The sequence below is a fragment of the Polypterus senegalus genome, chromosome 10, assembly GCF_016835505.1.
Source record: "Polypterus senegalus isolate Bchr_013 chromosome 10, ASM1683550v1, whole genome shotgun sequence".
NCBI classification, from domain to species: domain Eukaryota; kingdom Metazoa; phylum Chordata; class Cladistia; order Polypteriformes; family Polypteridae; genus Polypterus; species Polypterus senegalus.
In genome coordinates, this window is record NC_053163.1 from 141484013 (window position 1) to 141504335 (window position 20323).

Sequence of the window (20323 nt, forward strand, 5' to 3'; positions counted from 1 at the left end):
AAAGGGCCAATTGCCATATTGGAGCGTGACGAAAGGTAAGTGCTGCTCCTCACAAACTTGCTGCACTGCTTACTCTGTCTGTCTGCACTGCCAATCCCGCTGTTTTATTTTATTTGTAATGTTTTATTTGTTTCCAGTATTTTGTGATTTTTTTTTTTTTTTTTTTTTTGCCTTTCTTGCTTCTCTGTGCAGATGCCTGAGTCTCTCCTCTCCTGTTTACAGGTATTTTTAGCCACATGGTTCCACCCGGCTCTTCCCATCAATTTGGAGCCAGTCTGAACGTTTCTGGCTCCTCCTCTGGCAGCGGCTCTTTGATGAGCCTCACCCCCATGCAACAGCAGGCAGTACCTGGCTCCCTCAGTGGGGTTCCTCTCCCCCAGTCGTCTTTGCAAAGCCGGACCCCCTCTGTGCCCTCAGTTCCACTTTCAGTCCCGTTGTCCCTGCCCCTGCCTCCTCCTTTGTTGGCCACCAATTCTGTTGCCGAGTTGCCGCAAAATTCAAGCAGCGGCGGCAGCAGTGACGGCTTCCTGCCTCCCTCTTCCTCTCAACCACAGAAATGCAAGCCTTCCTTTACCATACATCACCCACCCCTTGCTCCCCGCTCTGCATCCGCTAGCAACCCTTGTCCCAGCAACCTGTGGGTCACTTTTGGCATGCAGGCTCCCAGTGCTTCACAGCTATCAGGGGTCCGTCCACGGTAGGGATTACCTACCCAAGACTACGATTTAATTCAAGGTAAGATGCATGTTGCTCACACCCTTTTCACCTTGAATGGAGGGAGGCGTGGTGTTGGATTTAATGTAAATTGTATTTCAAATATGGAGTCATCCTTATGAAGATTAAAAATGAAAAAATGTAAACACGGGATGAATAGTTGTGGATAAATCAAAAAGTAAAGGTGTTTTGTATATAAAATGCTCTCAGGCTGGTCAGACACAACGTACACTTACAATTACACCGCCATCTTTCTACAGTAGTCTGCATTCAAAATGTCTATTCAGAATCAAAGTGTTATCACACACCTTGACTTGCTTTTTTAGTTATACAATTACTGAAAAGCATGCGATAATGTGATTGTGTGGGTAGAGCAATGGAACATGGTTAACACAATATCGAGATAAATGTGTCAGTTCAAGAAAGCTATAGGAATGAGTGGAAAGATTTAGGAGTGTGGTTGACTCAGACTGTTCAAGTTGTCATAACTGTTTCAACAGACACAAACAAAATTGATAGATTAAACAATTTTCTTAGCATTAAGCAGCTTGTAGAATTATATAAGGAGCGTTTTGAGCAGGGATGAGCAAAGTTGGTCCCAGAGGGCCGCTGTGACTGCAGGTTTTTTTCCTAATCCAGTTGCTTTAATTAGAACCCAGTCCTTGGCAATTACAGATGTTATTTAATTTTATTGTTTTTTTGTGTTTTCATTCTGCCATGTTAGGTCATTTATATATCATTTCTAAGGATATAATCTAAATGATTTGAAGCCTAAAACAGATAAGTAATTCTCAGTCATTCAGTTTTTTTTCCTTCCAGTTTCCTTCTAAAATATTTTATTGAGCCATAAAGTTCACATAGGTGTAAATGGAAGTGAGTTAGATAGAGAACTGTTAGACCCTTTAGAAGGTATTGTGCAGTAGTAAATCTTGTATGTACAGTGTGACCGAAATGTACCCTTAATTTAAAGTCTGCAATGTGCACTTTAATCATGTCTGAATTGTTTAATTTGTAATTTTAAACTATGGAAGAGAAGGGTAAATCAAGGAAAAATAATGGAGGACACTGTATCTTGGGATTTTCCATGCTGAAGTATTTCTTTATGCCACTCCGACTGCCCTCTTTGTTATTTCAGAATGCTGTTGATAGCTCCAATGCTGCTAAAGTTGCCGTCTCATTAACACTTGTGAGTAGGTGGAAATGGGACTGCATCTCTATCCATTGATAGCTTACACAACTCAAATTCCAGCACACATCAGAAGTGCATTCGGAATGTAGGCTGTAGAATCGATACCATGAATATTGAAACAATTTTAAAAATGTTATAGTTGACAACTCTAATCCCTCACCCAGTCTCTCTGTCTGTGAAGGTTGCACATTCTCATTTTGTTTGCATGGCATTTTCACTGGATGCTCTGATAGTAGGTTGATTTATATTTCCAAATTGGCCACATTTGAGAGCCAGTATGTGTGGACTAGCACCTCATACCTGTACCTCAAGCAGGTTAGTTCCTGCTTTGCTCTTGATGCAGGAAGGATAGGCTGCAATCCCCCATCACCCTGAATTGGATTACACTGGTTTCAGAGTGAATGTGCAATGTAATAAAAGGTTCAGGATATATCATTTGCACCTAATTACAAGGTGTATACAGTGGTTTGAAAAAAAGTTTGGGCAGCCTTGCTTAAAATGTATTTTAATGTGAACAGCTAAGTGAGCAAAAGATGAACTCATCACCAAAATGCATAAACTTAACGATGAAACCTTTCTTTTCAGCATTTTATGTAAGATTGGTGTATTTATTCTTGTTTTGTACAATTGTACAGTGAAAAATAGGAGACCAACGCCATGCAAAAGTTTGGGCACCCCAAGATATTTGCGGTCTCATAACCTTTCCCTAGGTCTCAGACCTTCATTAGCTCATCTGGGCTATGGCTTATTCACAGTCATCATTAGGAAACCTCAGGTGATGCAAATGACAAAGCTGTATAAATTCTCTGACTCCGTACACTTTGTCCCATCCATGGGCTCCTGTAAGCAGGTACCCAGCACTCTAAAAAGAAAATAAAATAATTAAGTCCCAACAAAGAAGGAGAAAGCTAACCAGAAGAAAGCAAAGTGTTTTTAGGTAGCTGTTTCCTCAGTTTATAATTTTATTAAGAAATGGCACTTAACAGTAACAGTGGAGGGCAAGTTGAGGTCTGAAAGAACAAGAAATCTTTCTGAAAGAACTGCTCATTGGATTGCTAGAAGGCCAAATAAAAACCCCCGTCAGGAAGATTTAGCAGACTCTGTAGTGGTGGTGCTCAGTTATACTGCATCCTACCACAAAATTTAGCACCAGAAGTTTGCAAATGAATGTCTAACAAGCCTGTTGCATTCTGGAAACAAGTCCTGTGGACTGATTAAGTTAAAATAGAACTTTTTGGCCACAATGTGCAAAGGTGTGTTTGGAGAAAAAAGGGTGCTGAATTCCAGGAAAAGAACATGTCTCCAGCTGTTAAACATGGCGGTGGATTGATCAGGCTTTGGGCTTGTGTTGGAGCTAGTGGCACAGGGAACATGTTATTGGCAGGGGGAAGAATGGATTCAAATAAATACTAGCAAATTCTGGAAGCTAACATTGCACAATCTGTAACGTAATAAAAATTAAAAAAAATTTGAAGTTAAAAAGAAGATGGGTCCTGCAACAAGATAATGATTCAAAATATACCTCAAAAGCTACAATGGGATATCTAAAGAGGCACAAACTGGCAATTTTGCCAAGGCCCTCACATTCCCCCGACCTAAACATGATTGAAAATCTGTGGGTAGTTCTCAAAAGAGCAGTGCATGCAAGATGGCACAAGAATCTTGCAGAATTAGAGACCTTTTGCAAGGATGAATGGGTGAAAACATCCCAAGTAAGAACTGAAAGACTCTTAGCTAGGTACTAAAAGCGTTTACAATCTTACGTGGAAATAAAAAGCGTTCACAAGCTGTGATATTTGCCAAAGGAGGTCTTACTAAGTACTGATCATGTCAGGTGCCCAAACTTTTGCCTCAGGTCTTTTTCATTTTTTTGATATTTTGTACTTGTGAATGATGGAAATAAAATGTAATTTTACTTAAAATATTAAAGAAATGTGCCATCTATAACTTTATACCTTTTGGTAATCAGTTCATTTTCTGCTTACTTCATAGTAATGGACATTTTAAGTAAAGGTGCCCAAACTTCTTCATGCTCCTGTAACATCTTCAACTTTGATTCTGAAAATATTTGGTAAAGTGTTACGTATATGTCCAGATCAACACACACAGGCTTACTCTTTAAATATCTCTCACTGTAGAACATAAATATCTAGAATAGCCTAATCAGAATTGCTCTCAAGTTCTTTTGTGCCAGTACTGGGATAGGATATTGATTAGCACCGTCATGGGAGGTTCATTCAAGAGCTGTGGGCTTTTGCCCACCTGTTTGGTTTTGTGGGTTAGGGTTTAAGGAATATGAGACTCAAAACCTCCTTTGTTTCCCATCCACAGGTAACTGACAGTTCTACCTCAAACAGAGAACGACCTATGCAAAGGACGAGTGTGGACCAAGAGGACTGCTCTTCCACGGATTGGTGCTCAGAGAATCTGTCCCTCGCCTGTTATATCCCACCTTATCCTTCTCCTCAGCGAGAAGGATCTTCGTCACGCATGGGTGTTGATGTGTAACACAATTGTGCACTAATGTTTCGGCATTCCAGCACAAAATGATGTGTGCCCACTTGCTGCACTGCTTAACAACATTCTGCTCGGTCTGGTCCTTTCCACTATTATGCTTGTCCAATCCTCTGTCTTTTATTTTCCTGACCAACTTATCCTGAGTCATTTTACTTGTGATGTTATGAAGAGATTACAGTCAGTGCAAAGTGGACAACGTTAATGAATGAAAAAACATTTTATTTATTTATTTTTTTTAACAAATTTTTGGACAAGATTGACTCTTGGTGCCGCTCAGATGAAATACTCTTCCCCTCCAGGGTGGGTCAATCAGCAAACTGGGATAGAGATGTAGTGATATGCATGCCCAGCCCACCACTCTACTTCCAGCTGAATAACTAACACATATGCACACGCACACCCCAACCAGATTTTTACACATATGCACTGTTGCAGTGTTCCTTTCTTGCATTTTCCATCTTAGCTTCTTTTTGATTTGGAAATCTGGCTTTCATTGAACCACATGACTTCCATCTGGCTAGTTCCTCTTTCAAAATGAACATGGATATTTTTGATTAAAATGCTGATAGCGATTGAGGAAAAAAAATGTGCAAGGTGAATAGATGTGAGGGTGCAATGAGTGGTCAAGCTGGCATCCTGAAACAAACAGGGGCATTGCATTCACTGGGTCTCTTCCCATCTTCCAGTTCCCTATTTCTCCATCTTTGTTGTAGCTGCCTATATATTGGTTCTGTTGTGTTTTCCTAGGGTTTCAGTGACAGGGGTGTCCCATTTTAAAACTTGTATTGTAAAAATTAACAAATAAATGACTTTGCATTCTGAGTGTTAACACCAAGGGCTTGGGAACTGGTAGATTTCAGAGAGCTCACTGGTAGATTATACCAAAGACTTGAAACCTTCACATCTTGGGAGATTATTGGAGCCACTATCCAGTCCAACCATCACAGATGAAATTTAGGAGCATAGTGGCAAGTGTGACCCAACCCTTGGTATGCAGTCTGCTAAGAGAGAGACTAGTGCACTATATGTCAAATCTGGCAGAGCTAAATTGGCTGCTTTGCAAAAATTGGGGCACCTTTCTCTCAGAAACCTTTGGATCCGAGTTAACTGGACAGGTCTGTCACCATATCAAAGAAAGAGCCTCTTGTTTAGGGGAGGGTTTTGGGGGCGTGTTGATTGCTTTATCCACCTAACCCTTTCTGTTTATTCTGTTTGTGTTTTATTGTTAAAATTAGTCTTTAAGTGACCGAGTGACAGTGGAGCAGGTGGGTCTTGTCAATGTGCTTGCCTTTACCTGGTGCTATCAACCCAACTCCAAAAACTGTGCCTGGGGTTTAAAAGTGAATAGTGGGGGGATTTAAATATAATAAAAAAAAAAAAAAAAACTGATATTAAAAACATGGTGCTCTAGGTGCAGAAGGCGGCACCAAATGTGGCAATACTTGTATCCAGCATTAACATCTGCTTTTTCTCATATATATTTTTTAATTTTGTTTGAAAGAAATCTTTTCAATCTGAAGCGAGCTGGCATGACCACTGCAGTTTACATCCTCGCGGCCGCGTGGTCAAGTTGGGCCAAGTCTGTAAGCTTCTTTTTTTTTCTCTCCCCACACATGCTTTTTATTTAAAAAGAAAAAAAAAAACTCAAAGTAGTTGTCTGAGTAGAAAAATCACTACTACTGAAAATTAAGCAAATGCATCACAAAAGCAAAAACTGTGGCATGTTTACGAAAAGACAACGAAAAATGGAAGCTGACCAAAATAGGATTCTATACTTTTTAATTTTTCTTCCAGTTATTTTATACGCGTATGTGTGTTTGTAAGGTTTAGAGTAAACAGCCTGCTGTGACTACCAGCAACACTGTTTGCTACTTGGAGATAAAAAAATGAAACTTAAAAGAAACTCAAATGGCAGATTTGTTTTTAGTTGCCAATTTGGGTCGTGGCTGGAGAGCAGTGTGTCACAATCCTCTTCTGCCATGTCCACAATGTCACCAGCACTGAACTTTTTAATTTAATTTTTTTTTAAGGATGATTTGTGGTTTGATTAATTATAAGTGAATCAAGATCCAGGTGAAATACTGTAGGTCCTCATAGTAGCGTGGTGCTCTCATGGACTTAATAAAACAATGCAGCTATGATGTATCATCGTGTGATCTCCAGTCACTGGAGCCTTCTTATTTTAATTTTATTATAATTATTTTAAGATATAATCTTTTTGCGTCCTCCGGAAGTCTTTGTGGGGTGCAGCAGTTGCAGTGGTTATGGGGTGGGGGGTGGTGTCTATAAATATTTTGTGAAATAAATGCTCCTGACCTTTCCTGCGTATTCAGTCATGTGAGTGTTTTCATCGTTCTTCCGTTTTCTTTTCTTGTTATTAAAGAGTCTGTACCTTTTCAAGCATTTTAGGAATTTTTTTTAGGTGCAGTGATTGTTGTGCTGAGAAAAGAAACCAAGCTGATCTTGTGAACTATGTAGGATAGGGTTGTTTCCGTGGTGCCGTCTCTCTTGAATTATTATCTAACGTGGCGTTTCAAGCAGAACTCTCACTGGTGCTCACAAAAAAATGCCTTCATGCCGAACTGGAAAGCATAAGCAGTGTCCACTGGGTCCTTTTAATGGCAAATGTATAAAATTTGTCAGATTCTTTACGGCCCTCTTAATGTAGAAGATTCATCCCTTTGGACCATTAGGTACCAGAGCAGGGGCATATTTTTATTTAAGCTTTTTTTGAATTTTAAGTAATAAAATGGGCAGTTATCCACAGACACAGGCTGGTCATTCCACAAACTGTTGTAGAAATAAGTTCCCCGTCCCAAAATGCAGTCACACTCAAGTGAGCTTTGCATCATTAAATAAAGTCCCAAAATATAGCTCGCCATGTGAGGTGCCACAGGGAACCCCATTGCTTGCTATGTTTTCTAAATGCCGCAGGAACGCTTGAAGCCGTTGCTGTTTTTAATGTCTTGAATTAATTTTGATAGCAAACACTATAAGCAAATTAAAAAATTATTTAACTGTACATATGTTTTATATAGAGTATATATTTAGATTTTTTTTGTGGGTGGGATTTAGAACGCTCGCAGAATTGTGGTCACAGTAGGTCTGGTTGGAAAGGGGACTCTGTAAGAACTGCAGATTTTCATTTTTTTTTTGGCTCCAATTTCAGTTGGTGCTTAAGCAAGGCCTCTGAAAGGGCAGGGGCCAGCAGACTCGAACCCCCTAGAGTTGAACTCTGGGAGTGTCCACATATGCTTGTCAGCTTACCCACGTGTGTAAGAAGTTATAGTGATGGCTGCCCATTTGTCTGGCACGCCTTTGCCTGAAGAGTAGAGTCAGTGATCCAAAATACAGAAGATGGTGACCGTATTCCTTTGAGAATCAACCTCACCAACCCTGCAACCTCGGCTTCTTTGATAGTTATAGCTGATGGAATATGCCATTTCGTGATTACTGGCTTCTTTCGCTTTGATTTTGCATAATTTGGACAGTACACAGGTAGTTCAGGGGGTTCTCTTTAGCTTTCTCTCTCCCCACCCCACCAATATCGGGTCCACTTTTTTGCATTTTGATCACATGTTATCATAGATCAAGATGAAAGCCGCGTTACAGGTTTGAGGGCAAATTAAATAGCCAAAAGGTGTGAAGAAAATCATGTAGGCCCCATACTTCCATTTGCCATTTTACCCCCAGTGGGAGGTAATCAAAGCCCACCCTTTTGGGACAGGGGAGTCCAATGTAAATTTCAGCCTGTTCACTGTGATGCCTTTTCTGTTGGAGTAGTTGTAATTTGGGGAGAGGATTGATGGGGATGATTTTTAATTCTGTAACAGAAGCTGGGAGCTTGTAGCCTAAGCAACATGGTAATTATTTATTTTTTATTGACCAATAATGATATTTAATATGGAAATTTTCAGTAATGCTTAGATGTGTTGGAAAAGGGTGTCCCATCACTCAGGAACCAATATGTACACTGTTCTGACAGATCACCGTCAACTTAATATAAAAATATATATAAATATATATCGAAATTATTTTTTTTTCCTTTCTTTCAACACCTTGCAGAACAGATATGTCTAATATCCAGGACAATTCCAATATTCCCAAAAGCTGCTTTTTTTTGTCTTAGAATTTGTTATATAAATAAAAGTATTGTTATGATGAGTTGTGTACTGATGATCAACTCATATTGGTGCTTTTTCCTTTCTAATTTATTTTAAATGCAGCACAGGATATCATCTTTGCCTGGCATGATCAGGCCTGCTGTTGCAGTGGTGTGGCACCCAGCTCTTTCTGCATGCTAGGGTGGGTTGCCTCCACCAGCAGGTCAGTATCAGAAACAATGGCCAAGACACAGAGATTTCCTGTGCATTTAGGGTTCTTTTGTGGTATTTGTATGCCTCTTGGAAAATGTTTGAGCCAGCATTTTATTTATTTAAACAAATTATCATGTTATATATACAATACCTTGCAAAAGTGCTTAAAGTCTTGGAAAGCTTTAGAATTGATTAATTCAAAATGTGTTGCTTTTTGAACCTGCTTATTTAAACACAGTTCTGTGGAGAGCCTGGGCCTATTCTAGGAGTCCGAGGAAAAAGGCAGGAATAAGACTTGGATGGAATCCAGAGTACACTCGCACTATGCTAGTTAAGTGCCGCCACTTAAGACAACACACACGTCTCTCGGATTAAACTGAACATACTCCTCACTGCTCCAGAGTCTAGCCTGGACAATGGCTTTGTGGACTTTTCCGCAAGTGTTTAGGGGTTTTCATTTCATCTCCCAAAGATGTGTGTAGTAAGTTAACTGGCTTCCCTAAACTGTTCTGTAGTTCTCACTGAACTAGCAACCTGGATTTGAATCCAATACCCAGTCACTATCTCTTTGGATTTTTTAAATGTCTTTTGTATCTGCACATATCTCAAAGAAGCAGGTGTTAATTGGTTACTCTAAAACGGCTGCTTGTGTATGGGCACTGGTTCCCACATTGTTCCCGGTGCTGCTGGGATAGACCCTGTCTCCCCATAACTCTGCGCTAGATAAGCGGATTGGAAAATCTTTTTTTCTTATTCCCTCCAGATTATGTTTTTACTCAAATCTGACTAAATTATCGATATATCAGCAAATGTGTTAAGTAAATATCCAACTAGTTTTGAATCCCTGTTTATCAGACCAGGTCAAAACCTGTTGCTTTTGTAAGTTTTGTAAGCATTACGTTTGGTGTAGACGACTTCCTCTTCTGTAACGCCTTGAAGTGTTTTTGGGTAAGTGTCTCCTTAATACTGTCTGGAAACGATTTTTCTGCTTTGTATTGGTTTGCTTGCTCCTGCTCCCTTAAGCTGCTTAGCAGAACGCTCCACCCCAAAGTGCCACTTTTTTTTTTTTTAATATGTTACCCCATATACTTTGTGGTGATGGCCAAAAATATTATTTAAACTCTGTTGTGTTAAAATATTTCAATTCTGCTTTTATGCAGAATAGAGAGAAAGGATGTATAACATAACTCAATGATGGGCAATTCTGTACAACGGCAAACAATGTGAAAAACATCCTTGGAAAAAATAAATCTCCCGTTACTCATGTTGCATAATTCACATGTTTGTTACCTAATCACTTGCTCAAAATGTTTTTTTTTTCTTTTTTTGCTAAAATATTTTTAAATAAACACTTCTTCAATTATCATCTTGCATATACTGTAAACCTAATTGGTCAAGAGTCCTGTCTTCAGTTCAAAAACGTCATCTGGTAAGTCCTTAGGTTTCAAAAAATCGGACATCAGTACAAAGTATCAGGGTTAGGCTAACGTGTCATTTTTGGGTGGATTGTTTCTTTAATTTTTGAGAATGTGTTCCAGATTTCAAATGTTCATTAAGGCCACAATCACAGCTTCGACTGGACCTCTTGTGTACATTCTTCATTTTATTCTAGAGCTGTTCCCATTTAGTAATAACAGTAATAATACAGTATATAATACATAAACTATATGTAAAGTATATAGATCCTTTCCAGTGATCAAAGCGCTTGATTTTGAATCATTGTTCTTGTTCCTCCAGCATTGGCTTTTTAGTGACACATTCTCTGTCTGTGTCCTTATTTCTGCAATTTCTCTTTCATTTCATATTGATTTCCAGGTCCAGGTGGGGTGACATGGGCCAAGTAAGGCTTTAAATGTTGGCCAAGAAAAGCTCCAGAATACTACTTCTCACATCTTATCTTGATTGACCACCTGCTATATAACGAGTAGACTTTTTGAACATTTAAACATTGAAGTTTTGTGATACTTGTAAATATAACAGAATCCAAGCAAGTATCCTCCCTATAAAATACTGCCCTTTGAACTGAAAAATGACCAAACTATTAGTTTAAAAAAAAAAAAAAAGAGTCAGAGCCCTGGTTTTGTGAGGTATGCATGGCCTCCATGCGTTCCTGAAATGTTTTTCTCCTGGTTAAATTAAATTTTTGTAGCTCTCTTCACTAAACATAATATCTACACATTGTAATGTACTAATAATCCATTATTAAACATGACACCCTTTTTTGCGATACAATTTATTAATCACTGAAGTGAAACTTGTCTTTGCATGAACTTTAGGGGTCAGTGCACAGAGTCAGTAATAGTGCAGCACCCCATTTAAGTACAAACACTCATTTTAAGTTAAAAATTAATCTCAAGTGATTAAGATAAAAATGTCATGGCAGCCCTATTAACATAATGACCAAAGAGGATTAAAAAAAAGATTAGAAAAAAAAATAAACCAACCTTTGAATTGGCAAGTTAAACACATGCAGGTGAGGCCGTCACGTTTAGGTGACTCTAAATTAGCCTGGTGTCGGTTTGGGCGTGAGAGGGGCCTGCGTTGGACTGCCGCTCCGTCCAGGGTGCACTGCCAGTGCTGCTGTGATGGGTTCAGGCCTATTGTGACCCTGAATTACATTAAGCAAACCTATAAATAAAAAGCTGACCATAACAAAATTGGAACCCCCAATAAAAAAGGCGAGTGTCTTTGAGTGACCTTTTAGAAATGGATGATCCAGCTTGAGGCGTGTGCTGCATAAGCGGTGAACAAATCTGTGAAGCCCAATAGGCAAAAAGACTTAGTGCTGATATCGCCGTGAAAGGAGCCTCCTCCAAGTATTAGTGAGAAAATTAAATACTTACACAAGCAACAGTGTTTTCATGTTATATTTTCTCCTTATTGTTTGCTGATGTTGTCTAATTTAACCTGTAATGTTAATTATTTGTGACAGGCAAGCTTTGAGTAAAAATATCATCAAGAAGAGAGTGGAAAACTTGACAGGTTTCCAGTGATGACAGGCTGCTTTTCCAAGGTGCTGTATGTGGGGATTGCACAATTGAACAAGCTTTGTGATATACGTACACTACGTCATTCATAAACTAGTGACCTTGTCCACTGACAATTGAAGGCATACAAACGGAGAGGATCTGGACAATCTCAGAGAGCCCCCCAGCCTGCCAGGAGGGGTGGCCGGTGAGTGGTTGTAGTGGCAAGTGTTTAGGATGTCCCAGCTCTACTCCTAAAAAATTCAAACTGTACTGTAGAAAGGGGTTGGTGTTTTTTTTTTTTTTTTTTGTAATTTCTATAAGTCCAGTTTGTTCTGGAAGACCTTACTGTTTGTTACTGGTGCTTTTTCTCTTCTAAAAAGAGATTTTAAAGAAATGAAAGAAAAATGCTTTGGAATTTTTTCAGCTTGTTTTTTTTTTAATTAAAATGTGTGTTTCTTAACACTTATCTGGTCTAGTTATTCATGTGTCGTCTACTTCAACTCACAGTCGCTCTTTTTCAGGTTCCATTTTTGTGCCAGACTGAAATAGGCTGAATCGACTTTTGCTTCTCCAAGACTTAAATAATTGCTCTAAAGGGTCGGTGGTGATGTCAGGATTATGTGACCTACGGGAGGTGAACTTGACATCTGTGCAGCTATTTAAAAAACAAAAATGTTTGCACTGTAATGAAGATGGGAATCAAGAGTTCTGGATGAGTTCCTGCTCCCAAGATGCTCAACTGGACTGGCTGAAAGTCACAGAGTGATTCCAGGCAAGTTCACTGGATGTTTTTGTTTTTTTTTTTTCTTTTTTGATTTAACTTTTTAAATCTGACAGGCAGTGGGAGACAGCCTAGTGTTTCACACCTCCCTGCTTTAGAGTATTGGTGTTGAATCACAGCCCATGTGTGGAGTTTGCACTTTCATGGTGTGATTCAGGCATGAAAATATGTGCCCACCAAAAAAAACAGGAAAATGTGTATCCCAAAAATAAAATGAATATCAGAATTTTAAAATCAGCTGTACACTCATTTCAGTCACCTTGTAAATAACAGTATGTGAACACACCTTGAATGTCGCCCTGACACATCCATATATGTGGCATGCTGATCAACCTCATGCAAGTGCAATACTGATGCTGCAGAATTTCATTGGTAGTTTTCCAACCTGACACACCGAGACCCCGCCACCTGCATTCTAAAAATGAGAGCACAAGGTCATGCGTGCCATTTATATCACTTTTCTGTGTTCAGAGTGTCCAGGAAAGGGATAAGAAGCCAGTGTCAGAGCAGGTAGCTGCTGTCACCAGACACATGTAATGATGTGATTGCTGTCACAATGAATAGTGCAGGCCATATGAAACACTGAAAGTTCAGCCAGCTACCATACCAACAAGCCAGCCATCACGTGTAGCACCATCAAGTCTGCCAAAGATGTTATGAATCGTGACCTGACTGTGGCCATCAGGGTGTCATGCTTGCCAGCCACATCTTGAATGTCACTGCTTCTAGTTAACAAAAGCAGCTTCATTCTCGCTAGATGCCCTTATTGCAATGTGAGTGTAGTAATCTACTCCAATTGCTGCAAATTGTCTTTTTATGTTGGTAAAAACGTGTGTACACCCAAACCATATGAAAACTGGATGAAGTGAATCACTGGTCAGTCAGTGGCTGCCAGCAGAGTAGGCATGATGGAGTGGAGCTTGGCCAAGGTTTTCCTTATTTTTTGGCCAGTTCACTTAGAAGTGACAGCAGGTAGTCGATATAAACCAACAGGTCAGGTCAGGTTGGGGAGCATGCACTGGTACAGCACGTTGATGCACCAACCACACAGCGAAACAGTTCATGATCCCAGATGGCAAACCCCCAGGCAGACAACGCAGTCCAGTCCCACCCTCCAGAAATGACCCTCTATCTGCCGCAGCCAGGTGTTACGTGGGTGTCTCCTTGGCTTGGTTCAGCTGCTTGGGTCCACAACAGGGACGATCCTGTGAGCCGGACCACCCTCAGAAAATCGCGGCACATGGCCGTAGTGCCATAACTGACACTCCCTCACAATGTGCCTCATTCGGGACTCTTGTGAGCAACTGCTCATTCAACACAAAGTCAAACCAGCGGTAACCAAGGATTCTCCGATGACACACAGTACCAAAGGAGTCCAGTCTTCGTCTCAGGTCATTGGGTAGCGTCCATGTCTCACAATCTTATAGCAAGACAGGATGCATCAGGACTGTAAAGATTTGGGCCTTTTTCCAAAGATGTCAGGAGCGCCACACACCCCTTCCCAGCAACCTCATGACCACCCCATGCTCTCCCAATCCGTCTAGTGACTTCTCCGGAAGAGTCATCAGAGACATGAATTTTACTGCTGAGGTAAGTAAACCTCTCGACGAGGTCGACACTCTCTCCACAGACAGACACTCTGCTGATGGCTGTGCCCAAGCGGTCATTAAAGGCTTGGATGTTGGTTTTTATCAGGACACCGGAAAGCCCTCTGAGCCCCATCACCTAGATGAGTCAAAACAGTCGGAGAGCCAATGGGGTCAGGCCTGTTGGGGATTAGAACTGGTGTGGTGTTGAGGCATCGCCCACTGCACACCAACACTTGGGTCCCAATTTGAGGCGGCTCATCCAGGTAGACACGTGGAACGTCTTGTCTCGCTGGCATGATGTAAACCAGCGACAAACCAAAGATTTTCTTCAGTGCAAATATGCAGCAATGGTCCTCTTATAAGAGTAAACTAAAATGAAAGTCTAAACGTCATATTTAACACTATTGAAGTGCGATAGGTTTGTCATGTCCACACAGATCATAGCAATGGCTCAGTGGTACAAGGCCGCCATTTCCCTACTTTATCGAGGGTGTCCTTGTATTCAAGAAGCAACTGACGGCCCATCTGTTCTATGAATATCAGGCTAAGTGACGGAAGAAAAAAAAGTTGTGTTATTTCATATTGTTAGTTCATTTACTGTTACATTAAGTTTAAATGTTTTTATTGAATGTCAATCTATAATTGTAAATGTATTAGTTATTACCTCTTTTTACTAACATCTTATCTGTCCTACTACATTTGTTGATCAAACAGGCCCAGGCCTAATGTAACTTGATTATCTTTACCTCTTTGGTAAGTCGCTTTGGATAAAAGCGTCTGCAAAGCAAATAAATGTAAATGTTTTTATCCAGTTTCTCTGTAATATTTTGTATGCATGGGTCAGAGTTTCTGTAAATACACAGAAGCTTTCATGCCAAGTTTTCTTTTATAAATCCTGACATTTACACGTAAACAGAGTCTCTGTTTTTGTGTGCATATGTAAGCTTTATAGCGTTGAAGTCAGACGTTTCCATACCCTTAGGGTAAATTCTTTAAAACTCACTTTAAAACCCCTCCAAAGATTTTTATACTAAAAAACTTTCAGTTGGGCTCATTGTTTAAGGCATCTCCTTATACACTTAGAAAGTGAGTTTTAAAGAATTCACCCTAAGCGTGTGGAATGAGAAGTCAAGCAGAACGACACCTTTCATTGGCTAACCGAACAGACTACGACATGCAAGCTTTCAAGGCAACTCAAGCCCCTACTTCAGGCAGAGACTGGAATTCCCAGTGTTTATATAGAAACCAGGACAGAGAGAGCTTTTGGAAAACATTTTAAAGTAAGTGAGACATCTTAGATGTAAGAAATGAATTGACCTCTCCAGGCTAAGTGAGGAGAGCAACAATGCATAGTCAAGACTTTTAGATCGGATGAGTTTCTGATGAGGTTTTCCATACAATGTGAATGTGTAGTCAGGGTCAGTCTGTGAGACGTTAACAATCCTCATTTCTGGTTATAAAACTCTATTTAAACCACTTTGCGTTAACATTTTAGCACCAGTTTAACTTCTCATTCTCTTCTCTCTTGCTGTGTTGCCCAAAGCACTGGGACTTTAAAGCCCTTCTCACAGTGCCCATGACGGCTGAAGTGAGCTACTACAGGACCATCCCAGTTGCCAGGTTTACCCCTTAACTACTCGTGCTGGTGTGTTTTGTACACCAATCTTTAGTTATTTTTGTCCTTTCACTTGAACCTACTGGCAGCATCTGTCACCTATCCTCAGTGTCGCAGTGGTTTTTCTCCAGTGTGCCCCTAGCTGGTCGTATGAGTGGATGCACAGACGCCAGTTCCATATATGCTGTATGGGTAGTTGCCTATATGTATGACAACAATGAGATGTTCTTCTTGCAATGGCTTTGTCTGCAAAGAACATTCAACAACTGAAGTGAAATGTGATCCATGTGCAGATCCTGCAGTGGATGAGAGTGTGGCGAACGAGAAGTGGATCGGGTTTATATTCAGATAGTCCTTGACTGTGTCATACTATTCAGTAATATAGTATTAAATTGCATTAATTATTAATATATAATATTGCAATATTTTATATTACAGCCTCACCGTGTGCATATAAATAGCCATTTTAACACTGGTGCATAAAGTACACTTCATGAGTACTTCTGAGATGAGAAATGGTGTGCATACTTAAGGGTTAATGTGGAGTTTGTGTAAATTCACTTTGCTGGAGTACTTGTCCAGTTTCTCCCCCATAGAGGGCAGTGTTAGGACATTTCATAAGAGAATTATCGTATATACTCACATATAAGTCGGGTCTTGAAACCCGGAAAATCGATCATAAAATCAGATCCCAACTTATATGCCCGTTCAAAAATGCGATGCTTAATTTTTTTTTTTACTTTTTACATTTTCTTGCCGCCTCCAATCTCGCACCAGTTTCTCAGAAACATCGAATTTTGTTGCAGCAGCGCAGTTACCAATTTCTTTCTCCATTTCAACGACTTTTAATTTAAAGCTAGCTTCATATTTTCTTCTGGTTGAACGCTCCATCGTAGATAAGGGATGCTCTTATGATAAAGGTGTATGAGGGTGTGAGACACAAAAAACACAAAACAGTGCAAACGTCACTTTGGAGTAGTTCAGGAATTACCGTGTGGTCATGTAGGCACAATAGAGAGAGAGAGGTTAGGAGCACATGGTGATACAGCGCATTGCCGCACCCACATAGAAAAAAAGGCTGTGTGTTCTGTGGTTACTCTTACAGGTGGACGTTGGTATATCATAATCTCTTGGATCAACAACATCATGAGTTTTCTGCATTCGACTTATACGACCAATAAAATATAATATAAAATATCAGAAATTATACAGTAAAGTCAATTCCCAACTTATCCGCGGGAGAACTTATCTGCGAGTATATACAGTAGGTGGACCACATTAGATGATCTGCAGGAAATTTACCCCTTTATGTGATGGTCTAGTCGGCAGTGTGGATCGCTATCATAAATGTGAGCACAAGTTTTACGTCCGGGATATGTGCCATTATCTGTAGGTTCATCCAGGGAGCTTCAGACAATTAGTTGCTGTAGGTTTGGCCATTGTCTGTATGCCAGGAGGGCATGTTCTGGAAATGCATCTCTTAGCATGTCGTCATTACCGTATATTTTCAAATCTAAACCGCATTCAATTTTTGGTGATTTCTTGAATGAAAAAAAGTTAGTTTGTGGTTCTAATCCTCACCTTTCCTTCAACTACCCCTTGCCAGTTTGAAAATTCAAATGTGCAGCTCCTTCAGAAATGGCATGGTGGGAGTCGGCTGCGCGGAGAGCTTTATCATCAGAACGTTCAAGAAGTGTCATATAAGTGATGCTTTGGACAGATCTGAAGATGACATTCAATGGGAGAACAATGGGGAAGATAAAGATGATAGTGACTGGAAGAAGAGCATGGACAACGATTCAGTTATGAGTGATGACGGCGAGTCTGATGAATAATCAAGATTGATTATTCCCTTTTATTTTTAATTCCTTTCCTGTCAGACGAAAGACCTACCCAAAGAGGTGTAATAGCTAATAGCACAAATATATTGTTCTTACAGCACGTACAGCTCTTGACCGCGATTCTAATCTGCATCGGGACTTTTTTTAGACCTCTGAAAATGTAGGAAGGGTGTGGATTAGATTAAAAAATATACGGTATTTAGTACTGGCGGAAGTTCTTCTCAAATTTTTGAAAGTGCTTCAAGGTGGGGGATGCGGTTCTTGTTGTCTTTGTTTTTATATTCCAGAAAGCAGATGCCCTAAACTTACATTTTTCTGAGGTGTTTACAAGTGAGCAAGTGGATAACCTCCCAGAGGTAAACACGACTACTACGGAGGTACTGAGGGATTTGGAAATTGTAGAGGGAGAAGTGCTGCTCAGATGAAATAAGATGAAATCAAACAAATCACCAGGCCCAGATAATATTTATCCTCGTGTTCTTAAGGAGGCTCGTGAGTACAGATATAAACCCTTGACTAGGGATGGGTACCGGTGTCCGGTGCCATTGTGGAACCGGTGCTGACATGAACAGTAGTAACCAGACCGAAAAGCAGCGCACAATTCGGTGCTTCATTTCGGTGCTTTTTTCCCTGAGAAATCTAGCCAATCACTTCCTTTCCAAGGATAGTAGGCGGGCCCAGGTATGTACGGGGTTTTTTTTAGAGCAGAGCTAAAATGCCGAAGCTGAAGCGCTCGAGAGTGTGGCTGTACTTCACAGCAAAAGATATAAACTCAGCAGCCTGCAACAAATGCTTAAAGGTAATAATGTGCAAAGGAGGTAACACCTCAAATCTAATGAAACACATGGCGTCGCATGGCGTTTTTTTAAAAGCCGAAAAATGCACCGCATTTGATAACTTGCAGCAAGACATCACACCGAGCACATCTACTGCGGGTGTGGTGCCTGTTCTCGGAGTTAGCAACATCCAAGAACCCGAGGAGGAGAGTCCGGCCCCTAGCCCTGCCAGTGTAGCAGAAATGATAACTGATGATGATGATGGCAGCAGCACCCGTTCTTCTCTGGGTGAGTAGCTTAATGTTGTTCGTGCAATTTACGTTGAGTAGGCTAACCACGTTATTACATTAATGCATGTAAGGTGAACTAGCAAACACCGTCGTAGTTACATGCGGCTGTCTTCTTGTTTGATGGCAGATACTCCCTTCACCCTGGCCGAAAAGGCTAAAATGACGAAAGAAAAAGTGGACGAAATTCATAGGGCAGTGACAAAATTTATAGTCAAAGATCTCCATCCATTTACAACGGTGGAGTCACCATCATTCAGGTGAAAAATGTTGTATTACTCTTACATAAAAAAAAAAATAGACAGTATAATACTGTAAAGGTTTAATATGTTCATAGCTGCTTAGCTTTGTAAGTCTTCTCTAAATATTATAAGTAAACTATATTTGAATAAAAGGTGAGCTATATGTTTTTATTTTTTATCTGGAAGAAAAAAATTAATGAAAATTCAAATGTATTTTCTGTTTATTCTGGGAACTGGTTTATATGATTGAGTCCCCTCAATCACAGAGCAGGTACAGAAGGAGCTTCAAATATACAAAAGACTGCCAGGAATTACCTCTGGACAAGACCCTGTGGCCTGGTGGTGGAGTAAGAGGGATACACTCCCCAATTTATCTGCCCTATCAGAAAAATACTTGTGTCCCAGCGTCATCAACGCCTTCTGAAAGAGTTTTCTCTTGTGCTGGGCATGCCATCAGCCAAGAGCGATGCCGTATAGCTCTAGAAAAGGCTAATATGATTATCTTCTTGCAAAAAAACTGCTAAACATCACAGGTTTCATGACAAAGTTTGTGTTTTCAATTGTTTAAGCACTGGTTCCAACCAAAGAAGTTATGTTTTATTGACAGAAAGGGCTAGGTTTGTTATAATTTTGTTTAAAAAAAATTATTGGGAAAAATAAAAACGCAAGAGGTTTTTGGACGAAGTTTGTGTTCTTTATTTTTTTAAGCACCGGTTCGAGCACCGTTTAAGCACCGGCACCGTTTCAAAAGTACCGTTTTGGCACCGGTATCGGATAAAACCTAAACGATACCCATCCCTACCCTTGACACCTATTTTTAGGAAGTCACTGCGCACTGGAGAGATTCCAAAGGACTGGAAAATGGCAAATATCATCCCATTATAAAAAAAGGGTGACAGGGCAGATCCAAGCAACTATAGGCCAGTAAGCTTAACATGCATCACAGGAAAATTAATGGAAGGAATTAAGGATAAGATTGAGCGGACAGGAGTTATTCTGAGCAGTCAGCATGGGTTCGGAATACAAGTCCAAGGAGGTCATGCTCAACCTTTATAATGCACTGGTGAGGCCTCATCTTGAGTACTGTGTGCAGTTTTGGTCTCCAGAATACAAAAAGGACATAGCAGCACTAGAAAAGGTCCAGAGAAGAGCAGCAGGGCTGATTCCAGGTCTACAGGAGATGAATTATGAGGAAAGTTTAAAAGAGCTGAGCCTTTACAGTTTAAGCAAAAGAAGATTAAGAGGTGACATGATTGAAGTGTTTAAAATTCTGAAGGGAATTAGTACAGTGGATCGAGACTGTGACTTTAAAATGAGTTCATCAAGAACACGGGGACACAGAAACTTGTTAAGGGTAAATTTCGCACAAACATTAGGAAGTTTTTCTTTACACAAAGAACGATAGACACTTGGAATAAGCGACCAAGTAGTGTGGTAGACAGTAAGACGTTAGGGACTTTCAAAACTCGACTTGATGTTTTCTTGGA

At 40.2% G+C, this 20323-nt stretch overlaps 1 protein-coding gene across 4 annotated transcripts in view; it reads left to right on the forward strand.

Moving 5' to 3' along the window:
* dot1l (DOT1-like histone H3K79 methyltransferase) overlaps window positions 1–7627 on the forward strand; it is a 137366-nt gene extending 129739 nt beyond the window's left edge. For 3 of the 4 annotated variants that reach the window (XM_039766896.1, XM_039766897.1, XM_039766898.1), the window contains 2 exons: window positions 223–735; window positions 4235–7627. In XM_039766896.1, coding sequence (XP_039622830.1) covers window positions 223–701 — 479 coding nt within the window. In that variant the 3' untranslated portion in view covers window positions 702–735; window positions 4235–7627. The remainder of the gene's footprint in view (window positions 1–222; window positions 736–4234) is intronic. The other variant, XM_039766899.1, reaches the window with a different exon arrangement.
* Window positions 7628–20323: the final 12696 nt, after the last annotated feature.